Below are 26,409 nucleotides of genomic sequence, written 5' to 3' on the forward strand. Positions count from 1 at the left end.
TTCGGTGAACAGCCGCTTAACTACTGCGCCGTCAGGGCTCCTTGAACGCACATAATAAAAAAGGTACTCTAAAATGTGTTGATTAGTTTACTTTTACATATTAAGAATTTGTGAGACCAAAGGAACTTTTTAAATTTTTTTAAACAATTATCTCTGGAATGTATCTAATCTACAACCTGTTCAAGTGTAGGGAACTAATGGATTTTATTAACTGGATAAGTATAACAAGCATAAAGTATTTATAGAGGTTTGCCTTCACCTTCCCAAAACTCTGGATACCTTCCACTAACACAGTGGTTCTCAAAGTGTGACCAGCAGTCCCCTAGGGGTCCCTGAGTTTCTTTCAGAGGGTCTGTGAGGTCAGAGTAGTTTCATAATAAAGAGAGGTTATCGTTGGCCTTTTTCACCATGTTGACATTTGCACTGGCGATGTAGAAGCAGTGGTCGATAAAACCACTCACCAGGGCCTTAGCACAAATCACAGCAGTACCGTTTAACCGTTCTATTAGTCACTGTACTCCTCCCCTCCACACACTTGATGTTGAAAACAGAACAAAACGAGAACAACAAAAACACACCAGTTTCATTTAAAAGTATCTTTTTGATGAGCTAGTAAAAACTGTTTATTTTATTAACAGCCCTTGAATGTGCTTTTTTTTTTTTTTAATTTTTTAATGTGAAGATTTATTTTAAAGAGTACTACAAGGTCCCTGGGTGGTGCAAACAGTACTATTCCATTTACTTATAAATCTAAGAAAAATCCAACTTAATACAATGTCAAAAATTATGTTGTGTTGTTAATTTCTAAGATAATACTATTGTATGAATTTTAGCTGTTATTTCTATTCCCTTCCATATAATTCATTAGAAGACATCCATTTTGTGATATAATGACTGAAGTAGGTTTTTTGTTTTGTTTTGTAAATTGAAAGGAAGGGATTGATAGTGGAGGACTAGAAAAAAGAAAATACCTAACATTTATTGAGTACCTGTCATTGTGTCTGGCATTGTGCTTAGCCTATTTTATTTTTTTCAATTGTGCTTTAAGTGAAAGTTTACAATCAAGTCAGTTTCCCATATAAAAACTTATACACACATTGTTATGTGACCCTAGTTGCTGAGTGTGCAACTTCTTAATATTCTCTAAGTGACCGAATGGGAACTCCACATAAAGCACCTCGGATGGTTTTCTAAAAAGAATGCATGTGGATAATTGTCTGAGATGCAAGCTGAAGTAGTTGCTTTTCATTCTTTTATTAAACACTATTTTTACTTGAAAGAATGACTGATAAACTATGGTTATTCAGAAGCGGGTATTTGGCAGACGTTTTCTTAAAAATAAACAAAGTGATCCTCTCATTTCAATGAGAACAGCTGGCAGTACTTGTTGCTAACAAAATTCAAGGTTTCAAAAGAAAATATCATTTTGGGAAAACTGGATCCCTCACTATGAATCTAACAGCCTCTTTAAGATTTTTTTGATGAGATGGTGGTGATCTTAACAAATGTTTTTTTTTTTTTTTTTCTGTGTAGTGAAATGTGTCAACATATGGAATATCCACATAACTTAGTGAACCAATATTTTCCAGATGAAGATACAAAAGCATGCATGGGTAAAAGATTGATTCAAAGTGTAAAACAGACCAATGGATTTTAATATAGGAAAAAACACAAAACTCATAATTTCAGATTTCACCTTCCAACTAATCTTTTAAAAAGCTACCACCTGTTAAGTTTTGATGTAGGATCAAAGAAGGATATCCTCAATTATGTGAAAAGGTTATTGAAATACTCCTCCCTTTTCCAGCTACATACTTGGATGAGGCTGGATTCTCTTCATGTATTTCAACTGAAACAACATATCGGCGCATAAGATATGCAGAGACGCAGATATGAGAATCCAGTTGTCTTCTATTAATCAGATATTAGAGAGATTTGCAAAAATGTAAAACGGTGCCCTCTTCTCCCTAATATTTTTGTTTTAGAAAACTTATTTTCTCACTGAAACACTATTTATGTTACTATTGGGTTTGTTATTTTAAATGAATTAATATTTTTTAATTTTGCTTATATTTATAATACTTAAAAATCAATAATATAATCCCTATGAAAGTTTTCTGGCTTCCTCAATTATCTTTAAGGGTGTAAGGGAGTCCTCAGAATAAAAAGTTTGAGGACCATTGGATCCCCATTTAAAAATCAGGTTAGTTGCTCAACAAATCCCCAACAGCGACGTAGTTTAGAAGTCACTTTTTCTAGGTATTCCATGCACAGTCAGAAAACAAACAGAAGGCCACTATCCCTGAGAAGCTAAAAGCCTTCACTGGAATACCTGTAGCATACCTGAGAACTGAAACAAGCTAGGTAAAAATTAAATAGTAAGGTGAATAGCTGGCTTTAAAATTTTTTCTGTAAAAGTGTATTTTGCCCACAAGCCACATTTTCGAAAGTTCTTAAAACGAAATCTGTACAGTTGTGCCCTTATCTTGACTACTTCATACTCACCTGATTATCAAGCCGTATCAGAAAATGGCTAGAAGAGCAAAGATTTTCATCATATATAAATAAATATTCAAGGCATTTGCATTCTGTTTATAAATCAGTTCCTCAGAAGATTTCATCTTTTAAATTTACCCAGCCTATGTTATGAAATACCATGTTTTGGTCTCAAGGGTAAAAAACACAGTGTACCATTTCATTAACTGTGTATATTATTATTAAATGTGTATACTTCTTTGCGGGGGGGGCTGGGACGAGAGGGACATTTGGTTTCAAATGCTTATTATTCCACGTAGAATTAAGAAAACCACCACTCTTGAAAAATGACTTTCTATTCCATAGGTAGTAAGGGAAAATTCAAAGGCAGTCTTTTTGTCTGTTCTACAACAGGTAGTCAAACGCTTGTAAGCAATGCAACTTTTCAGCAGACAGGTTTTGCTGCATTTTTTAAAGAGTAGTCTAATTTACAACCTTGGTATGTGCTTCAAGTCTTACATGTTTAGGATACAAATAAAGCCTCCAGCAGTTTATTTTCATCTTGTTGTCACAGAACATGTGCAAGGCACAGAGATCTCTTCCTTTGGTTCTTACAAGATGTACTATCAAATACAGCTCTGTTGTTTAGAACCAACTATGTTTTCATGTTGATAAACCACACAGTTTATCAAGCAATCCAAGACTCATATCATACTGAAATTTAGAATTTATTCTTGACCACTTGGATTCTTATCTTAACTATTTCAATCTATACTCACATCTATCTTAAAAATAGATTAGAAAAGCTTTATTATATATTCCTCAGAAGAAAGGCCTAGCAATCTATTTTCAAAAAACCATCCACTAAAAAAGCTGTGGGATACAGTTTTATTCTAACACACATGGGGTCACCATGAGTCAGAATGGACCTAACGGTGTACACATATATATGTATACACACATGTTGTTTTTGTTAGTTGCCATACAGTCAGGTCCCATTCATGGTGATCTCATATGTAACACAAGAAAACATTGCCTGGCCCTGTGCCATCTTCATAGTTGTTGGTACGTTTGAGTCCACTATACACACACACACACATACATGTGTATATACATGTATATACACATATTCATATGTGTATATACATGTATATACACATATTCATAAGTGTATATACATGTATATACACACATATACATATCTGTGTATATGTACACATATATGTAAGCTTTCCTGAAAAGAAATTCTACAAATAGAAAACTTTTTAAAACATGAAAATGTCTCTTTGCAATTTCTTATAAGCACTAACAGGAATCTTAAGCTTTATAGATGCTTCTTTTGAAAGCTATACTAGTAGACAAAAATTAACAACTAATGATCTCTTAAACTACATTACTTTTATTAAATAAGCAGACTGTAATATACAGTCCAATTATAAACTTTACTTAATAAAGCACTATATATTAACCTAAGATGAAATAAGAAGTTTAAATCAGATTTCTTCTTTAAATACTTTTAACTATAAAAAGTGATTTTAAGACATATTAAATTTAGAATCATCACAGAATACAGATAATCTCTGTTAGTCACAAATGAACATGAAAAGTAGGAGTTAAATCATATGGAATTCATAAAAGCTCCTCTCTGTTTCTATAACTTAAAGGAAACCATTACACTCAGTGAAAGGCAATGCTTAGTCAATTCTGAAACGTCCAATGGCCAAAAACGTATAAAGTTTCAGTTCTCATTTTAGTTCATTTTCCTTAGATGTATCATGGTCATTAAAAGCAGTATACAGAAATGACCCACAACGTGATCAGCCTTAATGACGAAGCTTCCATAAAAAGTTAAATATTAATCTTTTCTATTAGTGCAAAATCTTAAGGAAGTGAATAACTATTGTAGGAAACAGAGTTGAGGAAAGACTAAAATTCTCAACATAAACCTAAGAAGGGAGAAGCAAGACAAAATTTTCAAGTTGTATGTTTCTCAAGGGAGATCACTCTAAAGTGTGTTCAAAAGAAGGCAGGTCCTAAATGTGGCTCCATAAAAAGTTACAAAATATTATTCATAATACATAAAATTAAAAAAAAAAAAAAACAAGCTGAGGACTGCTGCAATCGCTCACCACCCGATGTATATGCAATTTTTAAAAATTCTTAAACTTTAACTGTGTTTTTCAACACTTGAGGTTGACCTCAAAATTTTCTTGCCCATTAAAAGCATGTAGTTAGGGTTCCTCGTATCAAACGTTGAGAAACTGTAAGTTATTGACGATATGTCATTGATTAGTAAGAAAAGATAAACTAAACAAGTCCAGCAGGGCAACAGGCAGAAAATTGCTTAAAAATATTTAAGACAATTAAGATAACATACAATATACCAAAATAAAACCCAAATCTGTTGCTGTTGAGTTGATCCCGACTCATAGCGACCCTATAGGAGTGGCTGGTGGATTCAAACTGCTGACCTTTTGGCTAGCAGCCAAGTTCTTAACCATTGTGCCAACAGGGCTCCAATATGCAAGACAGGTGTGAGTAAAAAATGTTCACAATGTAACAAAAGAGTAAAATACCTGGTGGTTATTCTTGGTATGACAAAAGCATCTTCTACATATCGCTTATGAAATTGTTTCAGATTATTTCTTCATTCCTGTTAAGGTCACTTCATCCAAGCCTCTTCAGCATAGAATGGTGATAAATTTAAATATCTCCCAAAGTGGACTTCCTCGCTATAATCTGTTTTCTCTAATCCAAACCTAAAAAGCAAACCCATTGCCGTTGAGTAGATTCCAACTCATAGCAACCCTATGATAGTTCTCTAGTGTTTCCCAAATTTAGTGTGTACATGAATTGTCCACCACCGCTTGTCTGTCAGTTTGTCGTACTGTGGTGGCTTGCATGTTGCTGTGATGCTGGAAGCTACACAACTAGTATTTCCAATACCATCAGGGTCACTCATGGTGGACAGGTTTCAGCGGAGTTCCAGACTAAGACTAGGAAGAAGGACCTGGAGATCTACTTCTAAAAAACAAAATTTGCCCGTGATAACCTTATGAATAGCAGCAGAACCTTGTCTGATATAGTGCCGGAAGATGAGCCCCTTAGGTTGGAAAGCATATAAAATACAACTAGGGAAGAGCTGCCTCCTCAAAGTAGAGTCAACTTTAAGGACATGGATGGAGTAAAGCTTTTGGAATCTTCATTTGCTGATGTGGCATGACTCAAAATGAGAGAAAACAGTTATAAACATCCATTAATAACCAGGGCATTGAATGTATGAAGTATGAATCTAGAAAAATTGGAAGTCGACAAAAAAGAAGTAGAAAGCTTGAAGATTGATATCCTAGGCATTAGTGAGCTGAAATGGACTGGTATTAGTCATTTTGAATGGGATAGTCATATGGTCTACTCTGCCAGGAATGACAAATTGAATGCCAAAGATGAAAAAACTGAAGATTTTTCCAAACATCACACACGATTATTGGCCCAGAACTTCATTCTGGCCCAATCTGGTCTTTCTCCTAACTTCTGTACTTATTCCCATCCTGTCCCCCTTCCTTTAGGAGGTAAGATGTATATAGGTGAAGTACAGATTTTAAATACACAATTCAATAAGCTTGATAAATGTATGCATCCATGTAACCACCACCCTAAAAAAGACAGAACATTGCCATCACACCTACCCTGAACTTGGACCCAACTCTGTAAATACCCTTCCACCTTTCCACTGCCTTTCACCTGTCCTTTAAGACTCTACTAAAGCCATTTTTTCTTCAAAACATACCCCAAATTCACTTGCATGCCTCCATTTAAATTACTACCACTTTTAAGACCCAGTCATTATCGTCTCTCACTGAATTACTATGCAGCGGACTCTTCTATCTCTATATTTGGCCTCCTCTTTGCCCCGATATACTATCCTTGAGTAGCTAGAGTGATCTTTTAATATCGTAAATCAAATCAGGTCACTCCCCTGCTTAAAACCCGCCAATGGCTTACCATCACATTTGCAATAAATCCAAATGCCTTTCCCCGTGTCACAAAGCCACTACTTCTCTGATCATATCTCATGCTGCTTTCCCCATTACCTCTATGCTCTGGTCATACTAGTCCTCTTTCTGTTCCTCCAACACAACGGACTTTTCCCACCTTAGGGACTGCTTTAATTATTCCTTCTGCTCTTCCCATCACCTTTATATGACTGGCTGCTTTTCTGTCATTCAGATCTCATCTTCAAAGTCATCTCCTTCCAGAGCCTTCCCCAACCACACAATCTAAAGTATCCCTTCAACCACTAAGTATCCCTTCAACCACTCTCTAACACAAATCCTACTTTAATCCACTACACAGCATCTATCATTCGTATGTGTCTTATTTATGTGTTTGTTTTTGTCTCTTCTCATAAGAACATAAGCTTCATGAGTATGGAACTTGTCTACAGTGTTCATCATTATAACTCCAGCAACTACAACTATGTCCAGCTCTTTTTGAGTAGATGCTCAATAAATGTTTACTAAATAAATATGTTAATATCTGTATAATAATAACACATATTCATATTATGCAGATGGAATTGTGTGTGTCCCCAAATACATGATCTCCCATTGAATTTGAAGAGAATAAGAAAGTTATTCCTAGTCCTCAAACAAGACAAATCCTTCATAAGAAAGAAGAACTTGGAAAGTTCTAACGAAAGAAAGTTGTAATAACTCGGGACAAAGGAATATAAAACACAGATTAAGTCAAAGTTTAATTCACACAAAGTTTAATCAGTCAAGTTACGGAAAATATCAAAACTTTTGAGTTAGTGTATGGCAGCAGAAGTTTAATTTTGTTGCAAATAATACAGTATTTGGTGTTTCCATTATGAACAAGCTATGCTGCAGAAAGAGCAATTGCATTAAATCTTAATTCATCAGGGTCACGTTCCATAAACTTCTTGCAAACTTCTATGGCATCCTGCAGAAAAAAAAAGTGTAACCTTTTAGTTTATACACCTGTATTTACTTACAAATGATAAATAAACATTTAATATTTTTCTAACTCATACGAATTTTATACTGCACACTTGTTTTTTCAAATGAAAAACAATATAAACACCACTACAAGCATGAATAGTTGGTGACCTAGCTGACTTAGTACAAAAGCATAAGACACGTTACGTGTTCTTTCTTAGAAGGCCCTAACTTTTATCCTGAAAATTACAGGTTTCGTTGATTTTAAGCCACACAATTTTTTCACATTTTCAAAATCTCTAAAAAGCAGGGTCATCATACAATTGATACTCTCTTGGAGTCAATGAAATACGGGATATGATGATCAACCTTTTCAATGCCATTCTTGTCTTTTTCAGATGTGACAATGATTCACACTTTTAGCCTGGAAAATTTTCTCTTTATTTGATTTAGATATTTAACAGTAATTCAAATTTTTCTAAAGAGAGCAAAGACCAGGAAGCATTCAAGTATATAGAAAACGTTATGCAAGTGATCTTTAGAGATGTTCAAAAGATGACAAGTTTTATAACCTTACCTCTAACAAAGTTTCATCACTAGTTTTGCCATGGTTTATTGGAAATGGTTTCCGTCCATCTGTGGAAACAGACAAATGGTTGAATATTTACCTGTTTGTACAAGAGAATATACTTTTAACTTCCATTTTCCTTTTCACACACTGAGGCAAGAAAAGTTAAAAGATATTTAAAACAATACACCTTAAGGCAAATATTGGAAATGTGCTACCTATATTTTTAATATTGGAAGTTATTAGAATTTTGCTTCCATGCTTCAAAGTCTAAACCATCTTTCTGAACAGAATTTACTAGGAATAAACAGTGGCTTTAATTTTCTGAAAAGGATATGAAAAATAGGTAAGAATAGTTTAAAAAAAGGTTATGATCCCAATTTTTACCCTCAGTCAGAAATATAAAAATTTTCTTTCTTCATTTTAAAGGCTAAATCAGAAGGTTTTTAAGTAAAACTGAGCATGTTTACCCCAACAAAAGGGAGTTACAACAAGACTTATTTATTACTAATTGTGTACCACCAAGGCAGTAGTACAGAGTGGCACTCTGAACAGTTTAGGATTATTTTACTGACCACCAAAAATAATCAGTCAAAATTACAATCACCCTTGAATAACACTATGAAAAACTGAAGAGGCTCAGAATTATATAAACTAATGCTACCACAAAGCTAAGTGATATTCTATATCCAAACCTATAATCTATAATCAATCTATAGTCTCAGATGCCTTATAAGCAGCACTTCCTTAAGTTTCCATAAAACATAACCCCTTCTATTAATTACATGGCTTCTAAACATACTACAAGTTTTTTTTTTTTTTTTTATCAATATGCATACACGATGATATAAATGGGTTGGTAGGCACTGTTTTTAGAGAAACATATGAGTGAAAATTAACACTAATATTCTCCATAGTTGAAACACTACATGTTGTTGTTGTTAGCTGCCATTGACTTGGCCCTGACTCATGGCAACCTCATGTGTTACATGGTAGAACTGCTCCAAAGGATTTTCTTGGCTGTAATATTTACAAAAGCAGTTTGCCTGGTCTTTCCTTCCACAGACTTGCTGGGTTGGTTCAAACTACCAACCTTTCCAAAAAAACCAAACTCACTGCTATCGAGTCAATTCCAACTCATAGCGACCCTATAGGACAGGGTAGAACTGCCCCATAGAGTTTCCAAGGAGCGCCTGGTGTATTTGAACTGCTGACCTTTTGGTTAGCACCCCTAGCTCTTAACGACTACACCACCAGGGTCTCCTTATCCAAACCTATAATCTACAATCAATCTACAGTCTCAGATGCCTTATAAGCAACACTTTATTAAGTTTCCATAAAATATAACCCCTTCTATAATTACATGGTTTCCAAACATAATACAAGTTTTTCTTTTTTAATCAGTATACACACACAGTGATATAAATGGATTGGTGGACACTCTTTTTAGGTTAGCTTTTTGTTGTTATAGTTGCCACTGAGTTGATTCCAACTCACCAATTGCAAACAACTTGCAGCACCCAGGCTCCCGAAACTACTACACAGTAAACTGGTATTAATTTTTTTATTAATTACATCATCGGAATTTGTGACCCTCATTTTTGAGCTAACACTGAGATAAATATTCAACATTCTAAAGAAACAACATCCCTAAGTTACAGTGTCTGGGCCTTAATTCCTAAAGTTTGTAAGAACCATAAAGGAGATACTCTTCTATAGCTAAGTATTATGCATGAACAATTACCTATCCATATTTCCATGAATTTATATCTTTCTAAACTGCAATACATTTCTCAGTAATATAAAACATTTCCTTACAATATCCTTTTGTAGCAGATACTTATTCAATAGTTTATTTATTCTATATTTATTTATAGGAATCCATTAAATTCATTATATACTGCCCCATTTAGTATTATTTTATCTTTTAATTCTTACATAAAAGCAAAAGTGTGTATATATGTGTGTGTGTATATATACAATGTAGGTTTTTCCCTCCTTAACCAAATTCTAAATTAATATATATATTTTTCTGATTCCTATAATTTATTTTTTGATATCATTCAAATAATAAACCTTAAACCAAAACCCATTGTCATCCAGTTGATTCCGACTCATAGCGACTCTATAGGACAGAGTAGAACTGACATACGGTTTCCAAGGCTGTAATCTTTACATAAGCAGACTGCACATCTTTCTCCAGCAAACCCTACTGAGTGATTTTCCTTTATAAGTCGGTGTTGTTTAAAGTAACATATAACTAATTTCAAACAACATTATTATAGACTAAGACTATTAAACAATTGATCCTGAAATGTCAAAAGAATATACATAAAATGAAAACTATGTCCTATTTGGTCATGACAGCAGTTTAGAGCAAAGATTAAGTAAGAATAATTTTTGTTATTCTACTCCAGGAATAGGCTAATTATAACCCACAGGATAATCCTGCCATTGGCCTGTTTTTGTACCAACCTTAGACTGATAATTTTTTTTTAGGTTTTTAAAAGGTTATTTGAAAAAAAAAAGAAGAGGAAGACAGACAGACGGAAATAGTCTGTAGCCTGCAAAACCTAAAATATTTACTACCTGGACCTTTACAGAAAAAAAAAAAAAATGCTAAAAAGAATAAGATCTATAATCTGAAAGTTACAACTGTTTGAACTACTATTACCTCACAGCCATCATTTTCCAATAAGTTTAAGCAAACGCACACCCTGTAGAATAATCCATGAGGCTCAGAGACTCACACACACACAGGCCCGTACTGAACGAGGCAGGGAAAGCTGCACCTAGTGTATGGGTCACGTAACCCTGCAGCCTTGGTCAAAATGGGCTGTACCAGGTAGGTATAGGTTGGAAAGGAAAGAAGACAGTAGCCCATGAAGCAGCCTGATTTTTGGGGGGTGACTAACCAACTAATTCAGATCTTGCCCTTTAGACAGCTTGATCACAAGACCCCACAGAAAGCCATAGGCAGCCAAGTTGTGCAAAAGCAGAGAGATACCACAAACACAGAACTTCTGTCAGCTTTTGGTGCAGAAAGCCAAGTATCAAGTATCACCAGACATCTGAGGACAGCCTATACATGAATGAGGGATCTTAAAAATCAGAAACTATACAAACATTTAAAATGGGAGAGAAAAGACCAGGAGTTCTAAAATCTAAATGAGTTCAGAAGAAGGGAAAACAGAAGAGAAACCCAAAGACTGAAAATTTCCCAGATCAAAAGATAGGAGTTTCCCGACTGAAAGGTCCCACTGAGGATCCAAAATTACTGATAAAAAACACACCTCAACAAAAGACATACATCATAAAATGTCTGACTACTTCGGACAAAGAAGAGCTCCTAAGTGTTCATGGAGGAGGGTGACAAAGAGGGGAACTAACAGGTCACATAAAAAGAATCAGGAATTATAACTCTAGACTTCTCAAGAAAAACTCAGGAAGTTAAACACAATGCAGCAAAGCCGTCAATATTATTTTCCAACCTAGAATTTTAGACACAGTCAAACTGTGCAAGGTCAAACATTCAAGGTGTCAAAAATTTTACTTCCTATTGTCCCTGGGCAGCCAAATTGTGTGATGGATAATAAATCTCATTCCACACGCCAACTGCGTCCTATGGAAATCTCACTCCCCTTCCCTGTTCAGTTCAGACCCCAGCTGCCCACACAGCCCTTCTCTCATCCCCAACCACCTGGGGCTAAGTCAGCAGGAGCCAGCCACAAGCTCAGAAGTTCACATGACTCCCTCCACTTCAGTCCTGCCAGCCCCCATTACTCGTTTGAGTCCTATAATATGCTGGAACAACTCACAGGGCTCGTAGAAAAACTATACCTGAGATTAACAGTTTTAATATAACAAAAAATGATACAAATGAAGAGACGCATAGGACAAGGTCTGGGAGGGGTCCATGTGGAGCTTCTATGTCCCAAGGGGATGCAGTCTTACCAACCAGGAAGCTCCATCTGAGGGTCAGGGCTCAGGACTCTTAACAGTCTCACCAGATGTCCATGATAAATTATATCGTCAGCACCCAGCCCCCAGGTAAGTCTCTGTCCTTGGGACTCTCAGGAATCCAGAACAAAATGTCAAATTGTTTCCTGTACCTCACTCCCCTTTAGGAAGCTTCTGGAGAAGGGACTCAAAAAAAAAAAAAAAAAAAAGAGTGAGTAAAAAAGGAATGAGGAAGACATGGGATCCAGAAACAGGAGTTTCAACAGACAAATGTGTTAAAGGGAATCCCTGGGATGATGATAAAGAGACATTCCAAGATGACAAATGTGTCTGAGGCCTCAAGCACAACCTGCCCAGATTGGAGCACACAAGAAGGTACTTGGGAGAAAGATTTCCAAGGAGACCAACTTAACAGAATGCCAGATGTTCCAACATAGTCAGAGGAGATTTCAACCAACTGAAAAGAGCCTGGGAGAGACTTAAGTGTTAAACAGGTAAAAATATAAAATAAAATAGCCAAACCAACCAAAGGGCAAAACAAGAGAATTGTTAATTCTCGAGAAATAAAAAAGTTAAAAAGAAAACTCCAGTAATTATCACTCAGTTGAGAATAATGTATCCGTGGTCATAATAATATAAACAACAACTATAACTACACTTGGAGAAAAAGAAAAGTATGCATGTTTGTTATCAGGAGTGAAGGGTGGGCAAAGAGGGAGGCAAAAGGAAGCTAAATCCTTATCTTACCTTATGGAAAGTCAAGAGATATTAATTAGGTAACTTCTACTTCCAGTCATGATGGACTAACTGCTTTGAACTAGGCCTCTTCTATACACAACTAGAAAACTGGACAGAATATATGAAATAGCTGTTTTTAGCCACTGGACAACAGGCAGCCTAGAACTGTAGACAAGTACTAGAATAGCACCAGATTTCTGTCTGGATGCATTTTCAGGACCCCAGGGCAGAGGAAGGAAACCCAAGCAGAGCACAACATCTCAATAAACTGAGAAAACAGACAGCAGAGTTCAGGAGGCTAAAAAAAAAAAAAGGCAGCTAGAATTTGCAGGGCCAAATACCAGAAAGAAGGTAGTTACACAGCTTAGAGCTATGGTTCTTTGTCTGGGCTGGGCTGAGAATCAGCATAACAACAGGTAGAGGCAGGGAGCATTGTCTGGGACTGAGCTTTTGGCCTGTGTGGCCGAGAGTTTTTTATATACAGGAAAAACGAGTAAAACAGAAAATACACAAAAGATAATTGAAGTTGGATTTCTTAACTTACAGAGAAAAGAGTCATAAATAAGGAACATGCTGTAATAAACTGTACAATACTAGAATCAGAAGTAATGATGTAAATTCATGCTTTTTTAATATAGAGAGAAATAGATATAATTGTGTGCACGTGTGTACACCCATATTCACATACGTGTGTGTGCAGGCTTATAATTTATACAAGCATTTCCTAGCTCTGTCCTCTGAGAGAACCTCGAAGCTCAGTAGCAATGAGCACACCTAGCTCAGAAGCAATGATCAACCAGATTTTGGTTCTAAATACCATTTTCACAAAAAGGAACCAGGGCTTCTTGGAGAAGTGACTGAATACAAGGCTGGGCCAGGAAAATAAAAGGTAAACCTGGATCATCTTACATCTGAAAGAAAGTTCTCAAGGAACAACAGGGGTCGAACTACAGGGTCATCTCAAAAAGACACAATGGCCAGCTTAAAGGAATATCTTTGAAGGTTATGTCTGGGCAGTTTGAGCAACAAACTAAGTGATAGTAACGATTGTAACCTTTTGAGTAAAATACAAATCCTTGAGTTGATTTTGACATAAATGAGTGAGTGAATGAATGAATGGTGAAATAAAAGTTCCTAATAAATGTCAGAGGAATTACAATTTTTTTTTTTAAATCACCATTTGGCATAGTAATAATCAATCAAGAATCATCAATAAATGCTAAATCTGGTAGATAAACAGGACAGTACAAAAGGTTGAAAACTATTGACACTCATTATTGAATACAAAAAGTAGTCATAATTATTAAACTATATTTTAAATCTAGTTCATGATCAAGCTGACTCATCCAGATGTTGATAACTAACTCAGTAAGTTTATACAGATTGCTGCAGTGATCCACAGGAGTTTCCTGTAATGGGTTTTACTTTCCTCCTTTCCTGAAATGCAAAGGTAGTGTGCAAACATTATTTAAGATGCCTGAACATGAAAAAATAGATTTCTCTTTCCTAGTGAAAATCTTAGAAGGGAAACTGTCATTTTGCCAACTTGATTTTACAGGGCACTTGAATTAACTTAAATAAACACAATAAACACCAACATTTCTGTTTATTGTAAGTAGAGGCTTTCCCATTTCCTCTTTTCCCCCCAGGAAAAATTAAAATAGCTCTTACCTAATTCATAGAGATGCCCATCTACGTGAACTAAGGCAATAAAATGAAGATCTACTTTTTCATCTATACTTGGCGCCTGGAATAGGAGGAAAAAATATTACACGTCAGTAGTCACACAAATCAGTAAAGTACATATAAACATATATAAATAATATCAGATGACATAAGAGACCACTGGTTCAATATAAGGCTTAATCTTTGTTACAGCAGACAAAGAGTGACCATGCCTATGTTTCTAACAATGTACTCATGTGTCAACAAGGAAAACATTGACTAAAAGCACATCTGTCTTTGTCTCAATTGATCTAAAGACAAAAGTCTTGCCGTCCTTGGAAGCCCCAGCACCCAGCACAGTTCCTACTACACAGCTGATGCACAAAGTATACTTGTTGAGCTAAATGAATGAATAAGCTTATTTGTGTACTTTTAAAAATTTGAAGTTACAAAATTCCAAAAAAAAAAACTTAGAAGTTAAAAGACCTCTTCAGGTTAAATTTTAAGACATCAAGAAAGTGAGTTGTTCCCTTAATGATCTGACCTTGAAAATTTCATTTTTTGAATAATGCAATATAAGCAGTTTTAGAGTAAAATAATTATCTTTATTCATTTTAGAGCCAAAACATTTAAAAATCAATAGACACAGGAAAATAGCCCAAAAGGTTAAAGGGGGTGGGGTTGTAGAGGGAAGATAAGAACAAATTAAAGTACAACTAACTGTAACCTCTGATTGTTCTCTTGCTTTCTTTGACTCTTAATGAACATTTTCACATTGAAACTATACCTAGCTTTTCTTAGCTTATCAAATTCAATTTGCATGAACAATAGCTGCAGCATTCCTCAGATATTCAAATAACTTAGACAAAGTCAAGACATGATTAACTGGCATTTCCTATAATATACAATAATACAGTTAACTATATATCAAATCTAAATAGTTCAAAATGAAATACAATTACTGTTAAAGGCAAGCACGATATAAATTTTATAGGCAAAAGTTTTAAAAGTCAAGTTATGTTTTCATATTACTTAGCCTCCTTTAAGCACCATTAACAGTATTATAACTCTAAAAATGATATTCACCCTCGGTAATTATTTTTAAGTACCTGTAATACGAAGTTTTGTAATGTAGAAATTGAAAGGTATATAATAAACATTACTATCTTGGGTTTGCAGAATGCTTCTTCTAAAACATTTACAGATAAAGTAACTCACTGAATCCCACATTATCCTTCAGAGATTTCCCTTCATGTTATGCATGAAAAAAGCTCAGCATAAATCAATTTAGCCAACTAGTTCTTCCTAACTTCAACCTAGAACTAAAGAACTCCAAAGTTAAGAAGAATCAGAGTTATCTAGTCTTACTGTCACTTCGATATTGAGCTACTCTGCTGCAGCCCCATTGTGTGGTAGCCCCTCCAAGGAGAGGGGACTGTCACTAGGTTTTGAAGCTATGAGTCAGTTGCTATGAGTTGGAATTGACTCAGCAGCAATGGGTTTGATTTTTTGGGTCTTACTTCATCTTCAGACAGTTTTGTTAGAGAGTTCTCTCTCCTACTGTGACTAAAACATGTCTCTGAACTTTCCATCATCTCAGAAAAAGTTTAATCCCTCTTGAACTTGACATTCCTTCAAATACTTAAAGACCATGACAATTATCTGGAGAATTTTCTCTCCAGGTTCATCAACGGTCAGAGGTCACTCAATCCAATGCCCTCATTTTACCCATGACCAGAAGAGAATCTGAGTTTTCAAGGCCAAATCTAGGCAATTCTACAAACTGGAAATTCAACTCCAAAGCAAAAATGCTAGAAAAGAATTCCTTGTCCAAATATTTTACTCATTTTAAGAAAATTCTCCACCAGGATATCAAGCATTTTGAATCTTCTGAGCTGTTATGTTTTCATAAATTATCACTTTAACTGCATATCTTCTTAAGAATTATACATCTCGTAGCTTCTATTTTTCATATTTTGCCAGTAAAGGCTGTGCTAGAGGTGAACAGTATAATTAGAATCAGAAAGTCTGAATATGTATCCTGATTTCTGTGAGCCTCAGGTTCCTTAGTTTTGAGGTTTATATGAGCTGTGTAATAGTATTCTATAGACTGTAAAGTGCTATATAAGCATTATACATTACCATGGTATTAATATTACATATATTTACACTAGATGTAAATAGTTACACCTAGCAACTAAAAAATTGTAAATTTTGTACTTTTTATTCAAAAGCACACACGAATAATATAAAATTATGAAGAGAGCATTAAACGCCTTCAAACTACTATAAAAAGTCAGTAAAGCTCAAAGCCTCTCAGACTTCCACAAAACCTCAGTACCTATTATGAACCTTTTCCTTGGTCAACTTCAATTAGTCTGAGAGTCTAAAATCTGCAAGTATCCAATTGTTTAATTATCTCCAAGAATAAAAGTTATTATAAACATCAATTAAATAGAATATAAGTTATATATTATAAAACAAAATACAGTTTAAATGTAATTTATAACTGCATGTTAATGATTGTGGAATAGTCTGGAAAAGATTGTCAAGAAAGGTGGCACACTTGAAGAACATAACCAATGTCACTGAATTGCACACGTAGGAATTGTTAAAGGGGTATATATGTTTTGTTGTGTATATTTTCACCAAAAAAATAAAAAAGAAAGAAATTTATAATTGCATGGTGCTTAATATATAATAGTGGCGGTGGAGTGGTTAAGAGCTCAGTTGCTAACCAAAAGGTCGGCAGTTTGAATCTACCAGCTGCTCCTTGGCAGCCCTTTGGGGCAGCTCTACTCTGTCCTATCAGGTTGCTATGAGTTGGTCAGAATCGACTCCACGGCAATGAGTTTTCTAAGTGTTTCATAAGTATTGACCAATTTATTCGCATATAAACCCTATGCCAAAACCAAACCAAACCCATAGCCATCAAGTCGATTCTTACTCATAGCGCCCTATAGGACAGAGTAGAACTGCCCATAGTTTCCAAGGAGTGCCTGGCCTGGTGGATTCAAACTGCGACCTTTTGGTTAGCAGCCAAACTCTTAACCACTGTGCCACCAGGGTTTCCATAAACCCTATAAGGTAGATAATGTGGTTGTATTCATTTTACTTTCAAGAAAACTGAGACACGGAGTCATTAAGTCACAGGCTCTAGGTCACACAGCTAGTAGGTGATGGAATCTGGATTTAAACCAGGCAGTATGGTTCTAGAATCCATGTTCTTAACCACTACCTTACGAAAATATTTATGAAGCTACAAAACATCAGAATTAATACGCATCAAAGATGAGCATTATACAAAAACATGTAAAATAGGAAATTTCAAATTTTATAACATGTTGACATATATTTGGAATATTCTTGAAGGACAAAGGAATTTATCCATCTTTAGAATTTACTCAGTTGTGACCAGGTCTAAATTTACAAAATTGGGGCTTTATTCTGATCGTCTAATTCACCTTGTATCTCTTACTGTGCCAAACAGTTTACAGCACAGGAGGGAAGTAATAAACATCAAATGGATGAACAGATAAAAATGACAACTACGTGCTGTGATTCAGAATGAGGGCAATGAAATAGAGAGAGAGGTACCAATCTGTTTATATTGAGCACAAATGGAAGGCTATTTTGATGACCATACTGATATTTGGTAGAAGCAAAAAAGGAAAAGTGTCAAGACCCCACTTAATGGTTTGAGTATAGCTCTAGAAGGGTAAATAAGTGGAAAGAAAGAATGTTTGACACAGACCTTTAATTTCTAATAAAACATTAAATGTGTGTTATCAGGCATTCTCTGGCTTCAAAAGTCATGATAATATATGGAAATGTCAAGTTTCTCCTAAGAGTACAGTACACACCAAAACTTTCAGATATATTAGCATTTCTATGTAGGCTCTGCCAAACCCCGGTCATTGCCTTTAACATTCCAAAGCATCAGAACAAGAGCTGTGCTTGTTTAACTCTGCAATTCATTTCAATTCATGAAAATTATTAGAATTCCACCAACATCGTCAACACCTAAGACAATTAGCAAGATTATAGAAACAAGTGCACTGTTTAGTAGTTTGCTAATATGATTAATCTAAGGAAGAGGAATCATAAAATTTGTGGGAAGCTTAGAGCAATTCACAAGGAGAAAATCTTCACCTCCTACTTGGAAAAGATCTTTAGAAATTGAATAGGCAGGGAAGATCAGATCAAGATTAAACCAAGTACCTGAGCCACCTTGGGGAATAAAATAGCTTAGATGAAACACCCTACACCACAAAGGATTTAGATTGAGGACAGAGTAAGTAAAGTGACCCAGAGCATGGCAAAAGACTAAAGTCCTGCTCAGAAACATGAAAAAAATAAAGTAAAAGATGGTAAAGAACTCAGAAAGAACATAGCATTTGTTGAACCAAGTCAACTAAATAAAATTGGAAGATGAAGTATAAGAGAATACATATTCATTTTAACAACTGACAGAAACATAACAGTCATGAATGGTGATCAGTACTCTTCAAAAGGCAGGCACCCTTATTTTGGCAGGTTACAGAGTAGAAAGATGGATGTTTAAGGCATTGGTGAAAATCAAGCTAGACTGCAAAGCATAGAGGCATGCTTGCACTCTTACTGGGGAGAAAAAGCTAATGGTTGAGTGAACCAAGAGAAAAGTACTTTGAAGACTGAAGAAGTTTAAGGTGAAAAATGGATTGCCCTTGCCACTGGAAGAAGAGATGGAAGATTGACTACACTTACAACAGAATGGAGACCCAAAGATGGTAGGCGTAAGAAGGGTCGCCAGCGACGAAGACGAAGAGATGGACTGGCAGCCTTTGCAGGGCCTATGTGGTTACGTTTGACCCAGGCCAGGGATGCATGGTGACACAATGATGAGGCCTTCGTTCTGCAGTGGCTAGAATGAGGCTGTGATGAGGATGGCGAGGAGGACTACATAATTAAAAAAGAGAACACTTTACTTAGACCATTTTATTGGTTGATCAATTATTCTTAAAAGCAACGTATGGTCATACGTGTATTCATATGGTCCAGTACTTCTAATCAGCCATAGTCTAGTAAAGGCCTGTATATGAACATTGGTTAAAAGGGGGCAAAGTGGAAATATATACCCAAGGTATTCAGTTATATGCCCGAGTTTCTGTAAGGGCACATCTGAAATACTTACATATCAGGCTCATGGAATTAAATGTTTAAAAGGCACTAAATGGGAATATTGCATTAAAATGTTTAAAGATTAACACACACAAGAAAAATATGTAACACATACAAAACACACAAAGAATTGTGGGTTGAAGAAAACTGTATGATAATCAGGCACTGGTAAAAGGAATTTCTCAGAGGGAATAAGCTCTAAGGAAAAAAAAAAAAAAACTGTGAAATATAAACAGGAGTGAAATGAACCCCTCTGAAGCTGATGACCTGCACAAATTCCTAAGCTGACAAGTTAAATGGAAACTATCATGGCCTATTAGTCAACAGTATTAGTAAAAATACATATCACTTATTGTGTGCCAGGCACTGTTTTAAGCACTTTACATATACTGATTCACTTACTCTCCCCGTAACTCAGGAGATAGGTGCTATAATTATTCTCATTTGACAAATAAAGGTCACACTGCCAGCAAGGTGCAGTGCTGGGACTCAAGCCCTAGGAATCTGGCTCTAGAGTCCAATGACTGTACAGTCTAAGTGACCAACAGAAGGATGTTAATACTAATGTATTAAACCAGATTATAATGAGGAAAAGAGTAATTCTTTTAAGGTTAGATATTTTAGAAGTCGCCTTTTTAAACACTATTGAACCCCAAAAGCCAGATCTGGCCAGAGAGTTTTCCACACAATATGCATGCTTACAATAACTAACTTATTAATGGTAATCCAAACAATAATTTTATAAATGTCACATCTAATAAATAATACCAGTAGATGAAACAGATAAAAAATGTAAAGAATATGATAAAATTTCAATCACTATAACCATAGTAAGAAGAAACAGGAACAATAGTGACACAAGTCCTTGCTTAATGATAACAGATTTCACTAATCATGATCTATTCCTTTCAGGAAAATGAGGCCGTTTGTCCTGAGTGATTCCTAAGTTCTTTTCAACACTGAAAACTCTACTTACTGCTTCTTGTCTACATAAACAATACAATAACCTAGATTTTGATGGGAGGTTAAAAAGTAGGTTTGTGAACTCTTATTACTAGTAATAAGATCAAGGCAATAAGAAATAAATAAAAGCAGAATCCTATACTTGGCTCTACATGGGGGGAAAAGATATATAAGAAAGTATCTGCTCTCACATATTCTGAACAGAACTTTGTCGTATTTATAAACAGAAGTTTGTTATTATTCAATCTGATTCAAGTTAAATATGAGACAGATGGAGGGAAGGAAGGAAGAAGAAAGAAGAGGGGAAGAATGAAGGAGAAAAAAGAAATGGTAGGAAAGGAAAGGAGGGAGGAAGGGATAACTAATGAGTAGTGGAGAAAATAAAAATTTTCTAAGAATCTGGAGAGGAGAGATTACTAAATCAGAAATAGAACTGAAATGGTACACTAAAAGAATGTATAAATTTTGGACAGGTGAAATGGGAAAAGTATTCCTGGCAAAGAATTCAGTATGAGAAAAAGAACAGAAATAGCAACAAGTAAAACATGGTCAGAGGACTAGACTGTCAGGTCTGCAATTTGATTTTACCCTATTAAGTCAGCCTATTACTCTTTCAGGGGTGCTGGCAGAAGACAAGAGATTCCAGGGTCAAAGAAAAAGGGTTTTATTACTCATGGCACAGCAAGGAGCATGATCAGTATATTTGTCTCAGTTCCTCCTTACCCCCAATTGGCATCAGTGAAATACAGAGGGTGCAGGTGGATAGTACACACACAGTTAGCTGCATTACAGGAGAGAACACTGAGCTTGGGGAAACTGCTGTTTTATAGAAAGTAGTAAGCTTAGTAAGCAAACTGGCTATTTGTCCTGGAGGGAGACATTACCTCATCCCTCAAGGTCACTTACTACAAACACACTTGAGAGAAATGGCAATTTCTAGCTTCAAATATGATGGTCCTCTTCCATTTTCGATGAATCTTTTTCTTTTTAAAAACATTTCAAACTTAAAAAAAAGCTACAAAAACAAAAATAGCACAGGAAACACCAATATACCTTTTACCCAAATGTGCCTATGACATTCCATCCCCATTTTACCTTCATCATCAGTGCTTCCATTTGTCTCTCTCCCTCTCTCTCTGTATTTCATCAATTTCATGTAATCACTGACATGACTGGATTAAAATATAGTTCTCTATTTTTTTCCCATCTATTCTTTTGTTCCTTTTCTGCTTTCTTTTGGATTGTGTATTTTTATTATTGGAATTTATCTCTACAGTTAGCTTATGGTTTATATTTCTTCTTTTACCTTTTTTTTTTTTTTGTAATTTTTCTGGTGCATACAAAAAATATCTCCATGAACAGTCTATCTTCAAATAATATTATACCACCTCAGCTGTGGTGTCAGAACCTTCCAAACCAAACCAAATCTGTTGCTGTCAAGTCAATTCTGACTCATAGAGACCCTACAGGACAGAGTGGAACTGCCCTATAGGGTTTCCAAGGAGTGGCTGGTGGATTCAAATTGTCGGCCTTTTTGTTAGCAGCCGAACACTTAACCACTGCGCCACCAGGGCTCCGGCAGTATTATTCCAATTCCTCCCTCTCATACTTTGTACTGTTGTCACGTATTTTATTTTTATATATGCTATAAATTTACAATACACAGTTACTTTTTTATTTAGACAATCCTCTTTTACAGCAATTAAACACAAGAACAAAATGAATTTTATATTTACCTTCACTTTCTATTTGGTTTCATACTGCTCTGCATAAAGAAATTCCTTTACATTTCTTGTCGCGCAGGGCAGCTGTTTGTGAGTTCTCAGTTCGTATTTTTTGTCTTAAAGTTTTCAGTTTTCTCTTATTTTTGAAACATATTTTTGTTCCATTTACTTTTCTCAGTACTTTTTAAACGTACCATCCCATTGTCTTCTGGCTTGCATAATTTTTTATGAGAAGTCTGCTCTAATCTTTACCATCGTTCCCCTGTATCTAACATGTCTTTTTCCTCTGGATGCCTTGAAGACTTTCTATTTATCCTTGGTTTCCAGTAGTTTGAATATGTGTCTAGGGTTGTGTGTGTATGTGTATTTGTTTTGGGGGGAGTGGGGTTACTTATCCACCCTGATGGTCTCTGAGCTTCCTAAACCTGTGGTTTGAGATCCTTAATTATTTAATTATTTAAAATATTTTTTTCTACCCATTCTCCCTACCTCTCTCTCTTCTTCTGGCATTTCACTTTCATGGATTATTTGAAATTGCCCCCATAGTTTCTGGATGCTGTCACAGATTGAATTATGGTCCCAAAAATACACGTCAACTTGGCTAGTCCATGATTCTCAGTATTGTGTGTCATCTCATATGATTTTCGTATGTTATAAATCCTATCTCTATGATGCTAATGAGGCAGGATAGAGGTAGTTGTGTTAATGAGGCAGGACTCAATTTACAAGATTAGGTTGTGTTTTAAGCCAATCTCTTCTGAGATAGAAAAGAGAGAAGTGACAGAGTCATAGGGACTTCACACCATCAAGAAACAAGAGCCAGGAGAATAGCATGACCTTTGGACCCAGGGTCCTTGCACTGAGAAGCTCCTCAACCAGGGGAAGACTGATGTCAAGAACCTTCTTCCAGAGCTAACAGAGACAGAAAGCCTTCCTCTGGAGTTGGCACCCTGAATTTGCACTTCTAGCCTCCTAGACTGTGAGAGAATAAATTTCTCTTTGTTAAAGCCACCCATCTGTAGTATTTCTATTACAGCAGCACTGGATGACTAAGATAGAATTTAATGTCTTAGGTTGGGTTCTCTAGAGAAGTAAAACCAGTAAAGCATATAAATAAACATAGAGAGAGATCTGTATCAAGGAAATGGCTCACGTGGTTGTAGAGGCTGGAATGTCCCACATCCGTGAGTCAGAACAGAGGCTTCTCCTGATTCATATAGCTGTAGGGAGTGGCAAACCCAAGACGACCAGGTCAGAGAGCAGAGCTCTTACTCACAGGCTGGGAAGATTGATGAATCCCAAGATCGGCAGGCAGGACTGCAGGTAAGCTGCTGGCTCAAGTCTAAGAATTGGAAGCCAGATGAACAGGAGCCAGCTGCAGGATTCTGAGTGAGACTTGCCAGAATATTCACTTAAATTCAATGAAGGCCACATGCCCAAGGAAACTCCCTTTCAACTGACTGGCTACTCACAGAACATCCCATCATAGAGGTGATCACATTATATAAAATCTCATCATGGAAGTGATCATGACATCATACGGCTATCAAACCACTGAGAATTATGGCTCAGCCAAGTTGATATGCAACCTTAACCATTACAGATGCTCTGTTCATTTTTCTATTTTTCCCTTCAGTTCAATCTCAGTAATTTCTAATTATTTACTGTTGGGTTTACTAATTCTTTAATCAACTTTGTTGAGTCTATTGGTGAACCCATTAAAGATGTTTTTCATCTCTGGTATTGTGTTTTTCATTACTAGCATTCCCATTTGAGTCTTTCTTATAGTATCCATCTCTCTACTAAGATTCTCCAATTGTTGGTGCATGCTGTCCACCTGTGATGTTTGAGCCTTGAACACATCACTCACAGTTATTTTAAATTCCATGCCCAATAGTTCCAACATCTGAATCATATCTGAGTCTGGTTTGGTTGACTGCTTTGTCTCTTGACAGTGTGTTATTATTTTCCTTGCTTCTATGTCTTATAATTTTTGGTTAAAAGCCAGATATCTTGTATGTATAAGATAAACAGTATCTATGCCTGGGAATGGGCATGCCTTTTCTTCTTCTAGGCCTTTAATTTGCAGGATTGAGTCAACATAGTTAGGAGTTGAGGTGTTTGGGGCTTTTTGTTACTACGGTAGCCTTGGCACACCACCAGTTTAAAATTTATCTAGCATTACCTTGATGCCCAGGGTGAAAAGTGGATCACAGAATGCTTTTTTTTCAATGTTCTTGTTCCATCCACAATTTTAGGCATTTTCTCAGAGCCTGAGCTTCAGAGGTCTCTCTCTAGCTCTCTCTCTCGACCCACCCCCGGGCTCATTTTTTTTCTTAATTAATTTTGTTGCTGTTGTGGAGAACATACACAGTAAAACATACACCAATTCATGTACTGTTTCTACATGTACAATTCATCGATACTGATTAGATTCTTCAAGTTCTGCAACCACTCCCAACCTCCTTTTCTGAGTTGTTCCTCCCCCATTAACATAAACTCACTGTCTCTTAAATTTCCAATCTAATCTTTCGAGTTGATGTTGTTACTTTGATCCCATATAGGTAGTTCCTAAAAGAGCATAATGTTCAAGGCGACATTTTTTATGAGTTAAGCTACATTATTGTTTGGTTTTAAGGCTTCAGGGGATATTTTTGGTTTAAGTTTTAAAGATTACCTCAGGGTAATAGTTTCAGGGTTCACCCAGTCTCCATGGTTCCAGAAAGCCTGGAGTCCATGAGAATTTGAAATTCTATTCTGTACTTTTTCCCTTTTGATCAGGATTTCTCTGTAGAATCTTCAATCAAAACATTTAGTAATGACAGCAGGTCTCATGGCAAAGGAGGCATCTGTTCATGGCAGCAATCAGCCACACATTGCATATCCTCCTATTCCTCACTCTCCTTCTTCCTCTGTTGCTCCAGGTTAATAGAGACCAATTGTTGTGCCTTGGATGGCTGCTTGCAAATTTTTTTAAGACCCCAGGCACCATGAAAGGAACTAGGAGGTAGATCAGGTACTAAACATATTATTAGACCAATTAACTAGGATTTCTTATAAAACCATGACCCTAAACCTCCACTGTGTGTGTATGTGTGAGTGTGTGTTTGTATCTAGCTAATGTTCTACAACATTAAAAACAGGGTGGTACATTACTATAATTTTTTACTTTTAACTACATTTTATGACTCTTAGATCAAGACAGCATTTATTCACTATCTTATTTCCCAAGTGCCAGCATACTAAGTACCATTTTAATAATTAAATGATTAGGTTCAAATATTAAAACATTACCCAGTGCCATTGAGTCAATTCCGACTCATAGCGACCCTATAGGACAGAGTAGAACTGCCCCACAGAGTTTCCAAGGAGTGCTTGGCAGATATGAACTGCCAACCCTTTGGTCAGCAGACGTAGCATTAGCACCAATAATTCTAGATTTTTACTCTAGTCATATTTATTTCTGTCTCCTAATGCTAATGGAACACAATATATACATGTTACCTCAAAATGCACAATTTCTAAAGGTAATTTAACTCATGGTACAGACACATAATCGCACATCATATATCTCAAGTCTAATGACAGTTCATATGACAATTCAGGAAGAATAAGCTTCAAGTAATACTATTTCAAGAGATGAAAAGACTTTGATAAGAAATGTGCTTTTATAGAATCTTAAGATTCCTAGGCTTTCTTCTTAGAATTACAAGGATCAAAGATTAAGTTTTAAATTTTGGTAATATTAACTGTCAATACAACTGCTTAAGTAACCTGATTTAATTTAGCCCTAGTTACAAAGATAAAAATTTAAACTGTGGCCTGAATCTTGGGACTATGCATCTAATTTTTCATTGTCTTCCATATTAATTGTAAGAAAAGATCAAATATCCAGTTTATTCTTAAGTCTTTCAGAAGAAGAGTCTGGATGAAGAACTCACTTCCTCAGCTAGCCTCCCCCCCCAGTTCTGGTAGAGGGGTACAAAATTATAACGATTATTTATTTCATTAAACGTATTAATGACATCACTACATCACTGTTTGCCAGGACATTGACAGTGAACTTGTGCCCTCTCTGCTAGACTGTGTGGGCACTGCGACAGTGTAATGTAACTTGATACACACCACTTTACGTGTAATATAAACTTCACTCTTCATTATGGTTCGTTATGAGTCAGAATCGACTCAACGGCAGTGG

General features: G+C 35.8%; 1 protein-coding gene across 2 annotated transcripts in view; it reads right to left on the reverse strand.

The window, feature by feature from the left end:
* Window positions 1-7,220: 7,220 nt before the first annotated feature.
* The window catches only part of UCHL3 (ubiquitin C-terminal hydrolase L3), a 58,573-nt gene continuing 39,384 nt past the window's right edge, over window positions 7,221-26,409 (reverse strand). Inside the window, exons 7-10 of one of the 2 annotated variants that reach the window (XM_064270030.1) lie at window positions 19,111-19,302; window positions 14,371-14,446; window positions 8,011-8,069; window positions 7,221-7,437 (exon numbers count right to left, since the gene is read on the reverse strand). In XM_064270030.1, coding sequence (XP_064126100.1) covers window positions 7,354-7,437; window positions 8,011-8,069; window positions 14,371-14,446; window positions 19,111-19,302 — 411 coding nt within the window. In that variant the 3' untranslated portion in view covers window positions 7,221-7,353. The remainder of the gene's footprint in view (window positions 7,438-8,010; window positions 8,070-14,370; window positions 14,447-19,110; window positions 19,303-26,409) is intronic. The other variant, XM_010589406.3, reaches the window with a different exon arrangement.

The sequence above is a fragment of the Loxodonta africana genome, chromosome 17 (genome assembly GCF_030014295.1).
Source record: "Loxodonta africana isolate mLoxAfr1 chromosome 17, mLoxAfr1.hap2, whole genome shotgun sequence".
NCBI lineage: Eukaryota > Metazoa > Chordata > Mammalia > Proboscidea > Elephantidae > Loxodonta > Loxodonta africana.